The sequence below is a fragment of the Plectropomus leopardus genome, chromosome 11, assembly GCF_026936395.1.
Source record: "Plectropomus leopardus strain MGB_pleo_1.0 chromosome 11, ASM2693639v1, whole genome shotgun sequence".
Classification (NCBI taxonomy): Eukaryota; Metazoa; Chordata; class Actinopteri; order Perciformes; family Serranidae; genus Plectropomus; species Plectropomus leopardus.
This window is the reverse complement of record NC_142186.1, coordinates 14,045,504-14,058,510: the sequence shown is the minus strand read 5'-3', so window position 1 is coordinate 14,058,510 and position 13,007 is coordinate 14,045,504. Positions and strand designations below refer to the sequence as shown.

The window sequence follows — 13,007 nt, the reverse complement described above, 5'->3', positions numbered from 1 at the left end:
TTTGTACCAAATTTAAATAAATTCCCTCAAGATGTTCTCAAGATATCACGCTCACAAGAATGAGACGAACAGGGTCACAGTGACGCTCTGTGACCTCGTCAAAACAAAAACACAGAAATTGCCCAACTGAAATAAAAAAAATAACTTTGAGAGTTCAGTAAGACCCCATCACTGTTAGCAAGATGCTAAGACACTGAGAAAATATGTTTCCAGGGCCTTTCATTTCTGATAAATCTACTCTGTAAAACATCAAACAGTCCCTCCTACCACTCTACATAAAACACAGTTACCTTTTTTGTCCCTCTCCTGTTGCTCCACCCCTCAAAAGACCCCAATGACCCATCCACCTACCTTGTCAATAGGCAGAAATCTTATTACCTGTAATGTCCAACAGGCCTAAACACAATCAGCTCCGACACCCAGACCTCTCCCATTTCAAACTCAACCAAAACAGGACCAGGGCTTTAAATAACCCAATCAGCCTGCTCCCCACGGACAGATTTATGGCCCTCATGTCTAGAATGACAGCTCGTTGTTTCCGAGCCGATTGCAGCGATCAATCGGCCACTAATACCCAACACCAACACCGCCGCTGCCACCACAACACACACACCTCTAAAGTGCAATCATCCATCAAGCCTTGGGGCACATATCAGAAATTGTTGGGTCGATGTAGGCTGCAGTGGATGTATGGGTTTTCCGATGGAGCTCGGAGAACGATGAGGTGAACATAATCGAGTGTCTTGTTTTCATAAATGCAACAGCTGAGACCCAGAGAGAAGGAGTGTGAGGAGGAGGAGGTGGGGAACGAGCAGGAGGTGGGTGAGGCAGGGGAGGGAGAGGGATGAAGGGCAAGAAGTGGAGGCAAAAGTGAGAGTGCATTGTATATGGTACAAATAATGTAATCCTGGGCCTTTAAGAATGATCTGTCCTTCAAAGCAAAAGCTTTTATAAGTGAATAACTAAAGCTTTGTCTAGCTTACACATACAGTACCCCCCCTGTCATCTGCTGTCCTTCAAAAGAAGTGAAATGCACATGCAAGCTGTTAGTACTGAATCTTAAAAAGGCAGCAAATATATTTTGAGAATTAGTGTAGTACCACACGATTTCCTTCTGCCCGTCTTGCTTTGTCTGAGCATGTCTGCTTACTCCTGCAAGAAGAAAAAGACACAAAAGAGGAATGAGGACAAATTCTTTGTCTATTGAGTCATGACCATAACCAGTGATTCTAGACAATTAGAACCTTTTTACCCCAAACACAGACTAACATTTTACCTGCTGAGCAATGCTGTGGGGACTCTTAATGAAATCACATTCAGTCATAAATGATGCATAATAAGATCTGCAAGAGAGAATAGTTCTTGATTAAAAGAAAACATTTCATTAGCAAGTGCTCGCTTCAAACATTCACTATATCGTCTACATTGTCTGAGTTAACAAGAGAACGCCACAATGGCTTTGTTTGAAGTTACATGCCAAGAATGAGATCAGCTAAGGCCCGTTAACACACAAGGCAATATTAGTGATCACATTCCACTTATACACACTCCATGCAAGCAGCTCTGTGAGGCTGCTGATAAGAATGTTTTGCAGGTAGGCTATGCGGTCATAAACCAAAGAATAACGATAATGATGCCGCTTGAGGAAAAGTTACGGGACCATCAAAGTTATTGCACTTCATCCTAAGGGGGACATGAAAAACCACATTTCAGAACAATCCATGCAATAACTGTGAGACACCAAAAGCCTTAAAGATTGTAGGGCTGGAGGAGGAGTCAGGTGATGACCAAAGCTGTTTGGATACATCATCTGGAAACCATGGATGTCTCTACAAAACATTGTAATGATCTATGTAGAGGACGTACAAATATTTGTCAAAAATTAAAACCTGACCTGCTGGTGGCATTAGATGAAAAATCAGGGGATCAACAAGGTCAATAGAAAGCATCCCCTGAGGATCATGAATGGCAGCACAAAATTTAATGACAAACAATCCTATAACTCTAAAGACATTTTAAACATACCACAAATAGAAACACTAACTGTAACACTAGAGAAAAGGCAGGTAATGATCAGAGTTGTTAGGATACATCATCTGGAAACCAGGAATGTCTCTAAAAATGTTTTAACAATCCATGTAGTAAATGTGAAGCTATTTGTCAGGATAGGTGAAAACACATGCCGGTGGCCTTAGAGGAAGATTCTGTGGTTAACCAACGTCAATAGGAGTCATCCTCAGAACCATATTAACAATATTTATTTTTATCCAATATCTGTTGAGACATTTCAAGGAACCACAAATAGAGACACTGATTGTAGTGCTGACCAAAAATGTTAGGATATATCATCTGTTCACATGAAAATTTTGACCTGCTGGTGACAATACAGGAGGAGTAAGGGTTTCACCAACGTTAATAGGAGTCATCTTCTGAGAACCACGATTAGCTGCACAAAATTTATTGACAAACCAGCCAGTAGCTGCTAAGAAATTTCAGTCTAGACTAAAGCGGTGGAAAAATCGCACTTCTGATGAAAAAGCCATGAATATAATGCCAGTGAGTCTGCCATTCACGCAAACCTGCAGGTAAAGAGACACAACAGACACACAAACCGATGACAGCCAGGCAACCAAGAGATCAACACAAATTCAATGAGAAATAAAATACTACATTACCAGTGGAAACATCACCTCCCATCACTGTCATAAAAAATAAAATATAAAAATATAAAAACAATTCCACCCAATGCCGCATAACGGCCCTCTGCATGCCAGTGAGATTCATCATCTATAGACATCAACATGTAATCAGTGACAGCAAACACAAGTCTAGTAAAGGACAACTTTGATGATGGTAAACTTAATTTGCTTATCGAGATCCACACTTTACATCACTGACGTTTCGTTTAAAAGGTATTGATAGTCACGTCCACTAAAATTGATGACATGGATTCCTGCTGCCAGGGTCTTGCCAATACCACTTGCCCCATACATTTCCTTAAATAGGAATTCGATGCAGAGCAAAAACTTGGATAAGACTTGTAGGCAAAAAAAAAAATTCAACAAACCTGATGCAGTTACACTCAACACTCAAGATTGCACTGCTACTATGTTACCTCAAGGGGGAGACATTTCTACAAAAAGACAGCAAGCACTGAGGGAAAAACTGAGGATGCAGAGCGACTGAAGTTTTAAGCAACAAAAGCATTCGTACTTTCATTAACATTCAGTTCCACTACTCTATAGAAAAAGACAAATTCAGTTTCAGCACAATGGATTAATTTTCTCATACAGCACACTTAAATGCACATACATTCTAGCTCTACATCAAGCAACCAAACACACACATCATCAATCACCATTGTGACAGTGACACAACTGTGTTAACATTTCTTTTTTAATTCAATCCAAGAGTCACATCAACAAGTTATATCATAGCAGTCCTGAACAGACAATTCAAAGTAGCTTGCGGTAATGACTCTTTATCATCAAAATGCATTAATAAAATAAAACCTGTTGAGTATAGAAAAAGACAGGAAGTAAAGCTACAGAGAAAACAGAGAGTTCAGTTTCTTGGTCCTTAGACAACAAGCCATCAGAAAGACAATATCGCTCCGTAAGAGTACACAAGTCTTTCGTCTTAGGCACGCTGCTGGACAAACTGTGGTAAGCGGGCAGCAGTAGCATAAATACAGGTTTATCTCTTGCAGGTCTACATTTTATCAGATTGATATCAAGTACAAAAAACTGGAGATGCACCTCTACAGAGGTATTTGAAATAAAGGGGAGTGAAACAAGTGTGAAAAGAAATGGACCCTGTGTTTTTACACAACCCCAAAGCCAAATTGTTCTGAATGTAAAAATTAAACATATATAAATGTAAATATTTCACTTGCTGATGAAATATGGTATAGTACTTTAGACCTTCACATGGAAATTTTAGTTTAAAATAAACAAAAGTGTATGAAGAGTTACAGTGGCTCAATACATTTCATCCCGGGTCAGATCTTAAATATCAATGCTTTGTTTCAGTTGAAATTCACAGATTCCCCACCTATATACAAAAACAGTATGGTCTCCCTCATAAAAACAAAGTGATCTGTATAATTAACCACCTGCTGAAAATTCACATCACTTAGGAGTACATTTAATACTTAGCGATTCCACGGTGCAGTTTTACTCATTCAAATCAGTATATTGTTGCCAAGTCTTACAAGTTTACAAAGTCATTTCAAGCTACAAAAATTCCACAATCCTGAGAAAAGGCAGAAAAGTAGGTCTAAAAAATGTTTCAGATGTTTAAACTAACCGAGCTCTTTCTTATAGTACAAAAACAAATGTGGGATAAGAGACAGCTTCCTTAAATGTGTGATCCCTAATTTCCTCTGTGCTCCCATTATTGCAGCAAATATATGAATGCAAAACCTATTCATATTAACAAAACTGAGCTACAATACTGTGACCTACAAACTTAACATGCTTTACAGCAATGTGATATTTCTCAAACAAAAAATAAAGAAAAGAATCTAAAGTGCAAGCACAAATACGTATAATTTAAAAAGGACAAGGTAGTATGGGGGGATAGACTAAAAGATTGTAATTTGACTTATGTTAGTTTATATGTGCATACAGTCTGGAGTATTTGTGCGTTTGCGGCCCGTCATGTGGTGGCAGACATCACCTCAAGGCCTTGTGCACTTACACACTCCCACTTTGCTTATTTCAACCTGCATGCCTTAAACACAAAAACATAAAAAAAATCAATGGAGAGAGGGCTCAAACAGGATAAAAAGTGTACAATTGAAAACCATGATTTTTTTCGGAAAACGTCCACTGTAGATCAGCGCTTTGAGTAGCTTCTGATTGTGACAAGATTGTCTATACATTCTCTTTTTTAGCAAAAAATTCTATAGATTCAAGGCTATCGGTTTCCATAAGAAATCTGCATTTTTGTTTCTAAGCAGTCAACTCAGCGATAATAGTAATAATATAACAACAATAAAACTTTACACTGTGTAGGAGGAATACAGCACAAAACAACTGCAGTATTATACAAAGGAAACAAAGAAAATGTGGCTCATTTTTCACCATCAATACAATCTGCAGAGGAGAGAAGATCACAGATCTTTGTCATGGCAGTGAAAATAAAAATCATTCATATACGTATATCAAAAATTCACAAAATGTCCTGCATTTGGAATATTCAAAATACATATCAGAACTCTTCAAAAGCATATATCTTGAGAAGGCTTCAGAGATGTGAAATATTGCTTCACCGAAAGCCAAAATGGGGATACATGTACAGTATGCATGGTCATGAATGTGATGGTAATGTGAGGCTCACCGACACGATGAACTTATAGGGAAAAGAACACACTTTAAAGTTGTACGTTATTTGTGTGATTTCCATACACAAAAAGTCAATGGAATCAAACCATGAATGCAAAGATCACAAGTAAAACTGGCCACAAACAGATTCTAATGTGTTTCATTACATCTGCTCAGGAGAGGTATTCCCTTTACAAGTAGTTGTCCTATAAAATGACATAATGTAAAGCACTTAACATTTTGAGAGAAGTTTCAGAATAATCTTTTTGCTTTTTTTTTTCACTTGTTATTTTATTTTGTGTGTTTTCAGAGAGCCAATTAATTGTTGGCAAATGATTGAAATGTGCATCACTGTGTGAATTTTTTGCTAATATATCCACAAACTGATTGTAATTTAATATAGTTTTAGAATTAAAATTAGATTTTAAAAAAATAGAACACTGGATAACGTCCAAAAAGTCAGGGAGAGAACTGCCAACTTTTTTTTCCAGTATTAATCAAGGTACTTATGTCGTAAAAGTATTAACAGATTCCAAAAAAGTCAGGACACTGCGCAAAACATAATTATGAACAAAATGCAATGATTTGCAAATCCTTTTTGAAATATATTAATTTGTATTCAAGAAAAAGACAAGATATTTAATGTTCAAAAAAATAACCTCTAAAGATTTTGTTAATATATACACATTCTGAATTTAATGCCTTCAGCACGTTCCAAAAAATTTGGACCGGTGTTACATCACCTTTTCTTTACAACACTCTCTATTTGGGAACAGAGGATGTTCACGCTTTGAAAGTGGCATGTCTTCCTCAAGTTTCACATGCAGGCGCCCTTGAATCTTAAAGATTTTAAGACTGTCTGTGTGGAAGAATGGTCCAAAATCCCATCGAAACACAGAGATTGGTGTCATTGTTGCAAACAAGGGACTCTCTAAATCACAACAAATTTTAGTTGCTGTGTTTAATACTTTTTTCCCCTTTGTCATTCTACTTTATTGCACATCATTTTTATGGATTGAAATGTTAATATTTCTGAAATCAGTGTAGATTGATTGAAGTAATACTAATGGCTGGTCAAAATTTCATGTGAACAGCTGCAATGGAACTTTGTTTTAATAAGAAAAAAAAAACATGCTGAATACTTATTTCCCCCACTGTACATCTAAAAGGCTCTGCAAATCATTGCATTGTGTTTTTATTAACCTTTTCCACAGCGTCTGAACTTCTTTGGAATCAGGGTAATTATTTAAAAACCACTTAAGATTAATGAACAGCTCCACTGTTTGCCCAATTAGAGATAAAATTTGTAATATTAAATAGTTATAATAGGCCCATCCAGCCTGTGATTATAGACACACTATATGGCCACTGGCTGCATGTCAGTTAACTGAGAAGTAATCAAATCACAATCAGTGACAATTCTGTGTGCCAGTTTGTCCACAATTAGAAAAAAATTTAAAAAAAAAAAAATATATTTGACCAAGGGGCCAATGTCGGATTATTGCATCCTTTAACATCTAAACAGTAGGAGTAGAAAGACTGAGGATATGCTGTGAAAATGGTAGGAATGAATGACAATGTAGCGGTGTAAGACAGAGAGGGAAGCAGTGTGACCTCACCTTTAGAATACCCAACAAAGCCACCTGACTGAATGTGCTTTCACTGGCCACACATTGTGAATCCACCCGGCCTTTACAGTCGTTACACCACTAACTGAAAAGGACAGTACAAACATGACAGGTGACATTAAATCACCCAATGCATTTTTGGTCCACGTTGTGTAATTTCAACAATAAAAAAAAGACACTTGAATTTGCCAACCTGAAAGAAATCTGTGACGTTAATGTGAATGAGGAATGACTGGGCAGAAGAGTACTGATGTTGTAAAAAACAAAAACATGCACGTAACCCAGTGAGCGTCAAAAATGATGACATCATACGAGTTAAATTTTTCATTTTTGTCACTGAACCCTGAGCTAAATCAAATATCACTGTATATGTAACAGGCTCATAGCAATTATGACTGTCAATTCACAGAGACCTGAGTTCACCTCAAAATGTGGCTACTGTAGTTCAGCACTTCAAGTAGTCACACAATTGTCACTGGTACCTCCAGGCCTCCCTTCTATAGATAAATAATCCTCAACTGCTCAAAATAACGTGAGCCCATGCATTCTGCACTTTCAGATAAAAAGGCAGCTACCATTAAAGAGAGGAAACAAATAAAAGTTACAAATAAAAGAGAATCCAACACTGATTACACTTAAAATTAGTTCACCTCACTGTCCAGGGCTTGCCTTTTTTCTTGCTTACCTCATGTTGAAAACATGCACAGTTAGCACTATGTTGAGGAGAAAATAAAAGAAATTAAATTCGCCCCAGGAACTTTTAGAAGTGCTTGCCCTTCGAGTATTCAAGCATTGTTTCTGAAACAGCCATGATTTGGCATTTTGACGATCCTTGCTATGAAAAAATTAACAAAAAAAAAGGAATTAATAACAAAATAAACTTGTTACTAGGCTGAAAATAACATCAGAAATTTCATGGACACAATACTAATAAAAAAGGGTACGGTAAACGTCTTCATTTTTGTAGTTGTGGTTACTTAAATGTAGTCCCTTACTGTTCAAACAAGTTACTTACAACTACCCTCTGTCGCCCACACAACACGCTCTCACCAGGAGAGGTGTTTGTTTCCTCCCACTACAATTTTTAACCCTTTTAGTTGTGTTTCTTGAGAAGTCCATCTATTGTGCCGCCACGGTCATTGGGGCTGAAGTCGGGGCAGATACCATTAGCTGTTTTGGTGATGGCAGTGCCTTGCAGGTCCTGGGAAGACGGGCTGGGCTTTGTTTGGTGACTGTGGCAGGGGCCGCTCTGGAGGCCTGCATTTTCTGCGTACAGGTACTCCTCAGCAAAGTCTGGGTGCTGCTCCACAAAGCATCTGAACTTATCTGTGGAAAGACCACAGGAGGGCGCCAGAGACAAACACAACATGAGACAAAGGCCTAAAAATAATGCCCAGAGAAAGACTGCACTAATAACTGCCTGGTTGGTGAATCTACTGCTCCCCTGAGAGGCTGAAAAAAGGCCAGAAACAAGACAACTGCTTTGATGACCGAGCAACATTAAAACAAAGATTTGATAAAGAAATATTTAGGTCAATCGCTGACCAGGGAACCAGGGATGGTTTATTTTTTTCGGTCTCTCACCAAATGTGATCTTCCCCGTGTCTTCAGGATCGATGGCGGTAAACAGACGTGACACACTGAGGTGAGTCACTCCTAAAGCCGTCTTCAGGATAACTGCCAACTCCATCTCCGTGATGGCACCGTCCTCCTCGGCCTCAAACATCTGGAGAAGAAACAATGGGAAGAAATAGGTGTCATCTCTTTCACTTTCCCCATTAGGCATGCCACTCCGACAGGGCTGGCATGCCTAATGGGGAAAGTGATGGGGAAAGTGATAATGTTCTTTAAATGGATTCCATTTTTCTCAAATAACTGATGGTATTATAAATAATAAATTGGTACTCAATGGGTTTCATGAGTCCTAAGGTCACAGATACTGCTCAACTTTAAGAATTTCAATAAACAATTCAACTCTTTCTTTCCCACTGCAATCAGACTCCTAAACTGCTGACAGGAGTCCACACAGCAACTACCTCACACACACGACCTCATAACTGTACCAGACAGTTTACTACTCCGTTTGCACATGCACAATTGCACTGTTCGAATTTGCACTGTACTGTTTTATTTGCACTGTTCTACTTCTAATGTAAATTTCTAAATTTCTTCTATTGTAAATTTTTAAATTTCTATTTCCTATTTCTTTTATATTTGCTAAACGTTAGGCATTCTGTGGACAGCAAAGTAAGAATTTCATTGTACAGGGAAACATGTTTCCATACTGTGCATATGACAATAAACACTTTGAATCTTTGAATCTTGAATCTTGAAGTGAAAACCTAAAAATGACACAAGCTTGTGCCATTTGGTTTTCGTGCAGTCACAACAGATTGGTCGCAACGATAACGCATAAATTCAGTTTTCATCTGAGGTTATGAAATGGAGATCTGACCATGAACATGGGGGGAAAAAACAGCGTAAACATCTTAGTGTGTTAAAACAATATCATTTCTCTGTAACGCAAACGCAACCTACAGTAAGTGGCATTTTAACGTAGCAAATGTCAATCTGATCCTTAGCAAGCATAGAGAACTCTATTCTGCCTGCTGGTAAGATAAGAGGAAAGCTTGAAACAAGAACATACCTTGAAGGCCAATTTCATCGTTTCCAGAGTTTTGGCAGGTCTGCATACGACAGATAAGGCTATCACGTATTCTCTGATATCCATGCAGTTATCTTCATGCTGGGTAATCGAGAAAAAACACAACATTGCAAAAGATGAAGACAGAGGATGTGAGCAAGGCCACTCATTTATTTATTTTGCAAAAGTAGCTGCGGGTGATTGCTGTTTAGGTCATAAACACATGGCTGCAATAAAACCTTTATTGTTTGTTTGGGTACTATGCTGCAAATGCATCCCCGAATGAAAAGCAAGGTGCTGTGATTAGTTTCAAAAAAGCATTTGGTATTCAATCCAGCCCCCAGTCTTAAAAGTGTTTTTACAGAAGCACTTTGTTAACTGAATGCTTGTAGTTTGTCCGTGCCCTAAACAGAAAATTATATTGCTATAATTTCCATTGCATATCCCATCTCTAGTTATATATATTCTAAATATATATAATTGTACTGCAGTTCTATATTTGCAGTAAGCACAAGTATGAAATAATCTCAGTCATAAAACTAAATGCTTTATTAATTGGTTGCCACTGAGGATGTCTGTAGAGCTCTCATAGTCGTGAGTGAAACTAACCAGTCTTTACCTCATCAAAAAGAGCGAACATGTCTCGCAGCATCTCCGACACTGGCACATCGAGGAACTGAGCAAAGTCATCCAAGTCCAGCTTTTGACCTTCCAGCTTCCTGGCTCTGTTCCCATAGTCCTGCAGAACCTTTTCAGTGTTGCGGGGTTTCAGCCTGGGTCGGCAAAGGGGAAGAAACTCCTGTTAATTAATAACTTGGCCATAATGTAATCCAGGAAACTTAGAAAAGTCACAAACACAATGAGTAAAAAGAATGTAAACAGTACAGTCAGTACAGCAGAGACAACTCCTGTGTCCTAAACTACGTACTTCTGTACTTACACTGCGTGTAAGTGTGTTCACAATGAGAAGTATGGCAAAGGGCAGTGCACAATGTGTACCTGAACGGTGCACTCATAACAGTCAAAAAGTTCAGCATGCAAATTTGGACACTTCTCACCCTCAATGGTCGTCCTGTTGTCTGTTGATGTAGCGGAAGAGGCTGGACCACAAACACATTTCAAACTTTCAAACTATACCGTTATCAGATACAAGCCAACAGTTTGTTTATTGGTAGAATTTTTTTATAATTTGGTACTGCAAATAGTAACACTATGCAGCACTTTTTTCATCAGGCACTGGCATTTTTACAATTTATGGGTGTCATTACATTTGGCATGTTAACTTGTCATCTTCACTGCAGAAGACTGTAGTATCAGATTTGCAGTCAAATGCTTCACAAGTTTCATGTTTGAAAAATGTGGCAGCTATCATTAACTCAGTAGATCAGCTGGTGACCATGAAACCACTTTTATTTTTAAAACAATGAATAAATAACTACAGAGGACAAGTGAGCAAACAAGCAGATATAGCAAATAGGGCTGCCCCCTGAAAATCGGGGACTTGAATCATCAGTCAGAGACCCCTCAGTCGACAGACTGCTTCAAGTTGAGCAGCTGTTTTTTTGTGTTTTTCTTTGCTAGTCAGTGTGCTGTGTACAGTGCTTCTGGGAACATTGTGGTCATCATAGTAACGGAAAATTTTTTTGCAAATTTGTGATCTGTTGTTTGCACCGCAAGCTTGTTAACTTTATCACATGAATGCCACTGTCACACTGAACATCCCACTGAGCCCCATTCACAATTAAAAACTTTATATGAGGGGGTAAGAAAAATAAAATTTAAAAAAGCATCAATTACCCATATTTAATGGCCCATTCTGATTCAACTGACATAATCCAGAATTGGGTGCAGCCCTAATAGAAAGCACATATTTTGGGAATGCCAATCATCAAATCCCAGAGAAGAGGAAAAGCTGTCAAATCTTGTGACAGTAATTTTTGGTAACTTCAAAACAGCTGTTTGATTTGAGACAACACAACCCTGTCAAAATGTGCGCACTATGTGAGTTAATACACGGTTTTCACAGTTTACTGCATGTGAGTGTATTTACAGAAATATTAAATTTGGGACACAGCAATTGTTTGTTCGGTTTTTCAAGATTTTATCATTGAGTTGTAACAACTCCTCTGACACTTTTTTAAACTGTAGTTTGTTGAGCTGCATTTCATTGAATTGTCTGCAGTATTTTGTCCAATTCAGTTACATGTTTTCCTCCTCTTTTATTATTCTTCCCCTCCTCTCCTTTTCTCTCTCTCCCCTGCACTGTCAGTGGTCCCTGTCGCTGCCAATTGTTGGATCGGGGAGAAAGTCATGTGCCTTCACCAATACACACAGTGTTGCCAATTGCTTCTTTTCACCTGCCGAAGAGTTTTCACCACAAAACCAAACCATGTGTGGAGATGACTCTATCTCCCTCAAGACCCCATCCTGTGCAGGCACCTGACCAACCAATGGGAGTCAACAGCAAAGCGACAAGGACATCATCCCAAACTGCCTTCCCACCTGTGCACACGACCAGTTGCGTTTGCTGGAATGTAACCATGCAGGAGGTACCACTGCCAGAAATTGAATCCGGGTCCCTGTGGCTTGCTCTGAGTATTTTGCCCCTGTCTCACCCTTTTGCACCTTACTTGGTTCTCTTTGATGGGAGCATCGCATTGGAAGGTTTGAGTGACTCACCCGAGTCTCCTGACGAGCTTGGCAAACTCCAGCAGACAGGTGTCGACTGGCAGTCTCAGCTGGCCTTCTGCCATGGCCAGCTGGCAGTCTTCAAATGAGTAGTCTGTGATGGGTACCCCCAGGGCTCTGAGCATGGCACAGAGGAGACAATGACGGGACATCAGTATGTGCAAATCAATACAAACTTTGCTGGAGGCTCATAAAGGCCAATGTAGTAGCCGATACTGCATCTTTGATGTTGAGAACAATGCGTACAGTTTTTTGTTTTGTTTTTTTGTCCATCTGCAAAACTTATGTCTCCCATCTCTGGCATCGAGTAGTGAAGCACACAGTGTGGGAGTGAATGAGAACACAGGTAGCAAGCAAAGCCTGTGTAACCTGAGCATTGCATATGGTAGTTTACATGGATAGAGATGTTGGGTGGAACAGAATTTGAATAATGGTTCAGGTGTTATGCTCAGTGCAGGATGAAATTATTGATCTTCTACATGATTAATACTCACACAGAGGAAATGATCAAGGACATCCAAATGTTCATAAGCCTTTCACCCCTTTCAGAACAAAGCCATAAAGTGATAAACGTGCAAAAACCCCTGGCCCCATCCTGCTCCCTGGTCAATAACAGATCTTTCTCCTTTGCATGTTGTAGGATGTGAAATAAGTGAGCGGTGAACAGTCTACACAAGAGATGAGCTTTAAAGGTGTATGTCTCTTTAAATGGACAAACAA

At 38.9% G+C, this 13,007-nt stretch overlaps 1 protein-coding gene across 1 annotated transcript in view; it reads right to left on the bottom strand.

Moving 5' to 3' along the window:
• Positions 1 to 3,378: 3,378 nt before the first annotated feature.
• LOC121945648 (lysophosphatidylcholine acyltransferase 1) overlaps positions 3,379 to 13,007 on the bottom strand; it is a 28,926-nt gene continuing 19,297 nt past the window's right edge. Inside the window, exons 10-14 of the mRNA XM_042489944.2 lie at positions 12,279 to 12,404; positions 10,219 to 10,372; positions 9,603 to 9,701; positions 8,540 to 8,681; positions 3,379 to 8,281 (exon numbers count right to left, since the gene is read on the bottom strand). Coding sequence (XP_042345878.1) covers positions 8,049 to 8,281; positions 8,540 to 8,681; positions 9,603 to 9,701; positions 10,219 to 10,372; positions 12,279 to 12,404 — 754 coding nt within the window. The 3' untranslated portion in view covers positions 3,379 to 8,048. The remainder of the gene's footprint in view (positions 8,282 to 8,539; positions 8,682 to 9,602; positions 9,702 to 10,218; positions 10,373 to 12,278; positions 12,405 to 13,007) is intronic.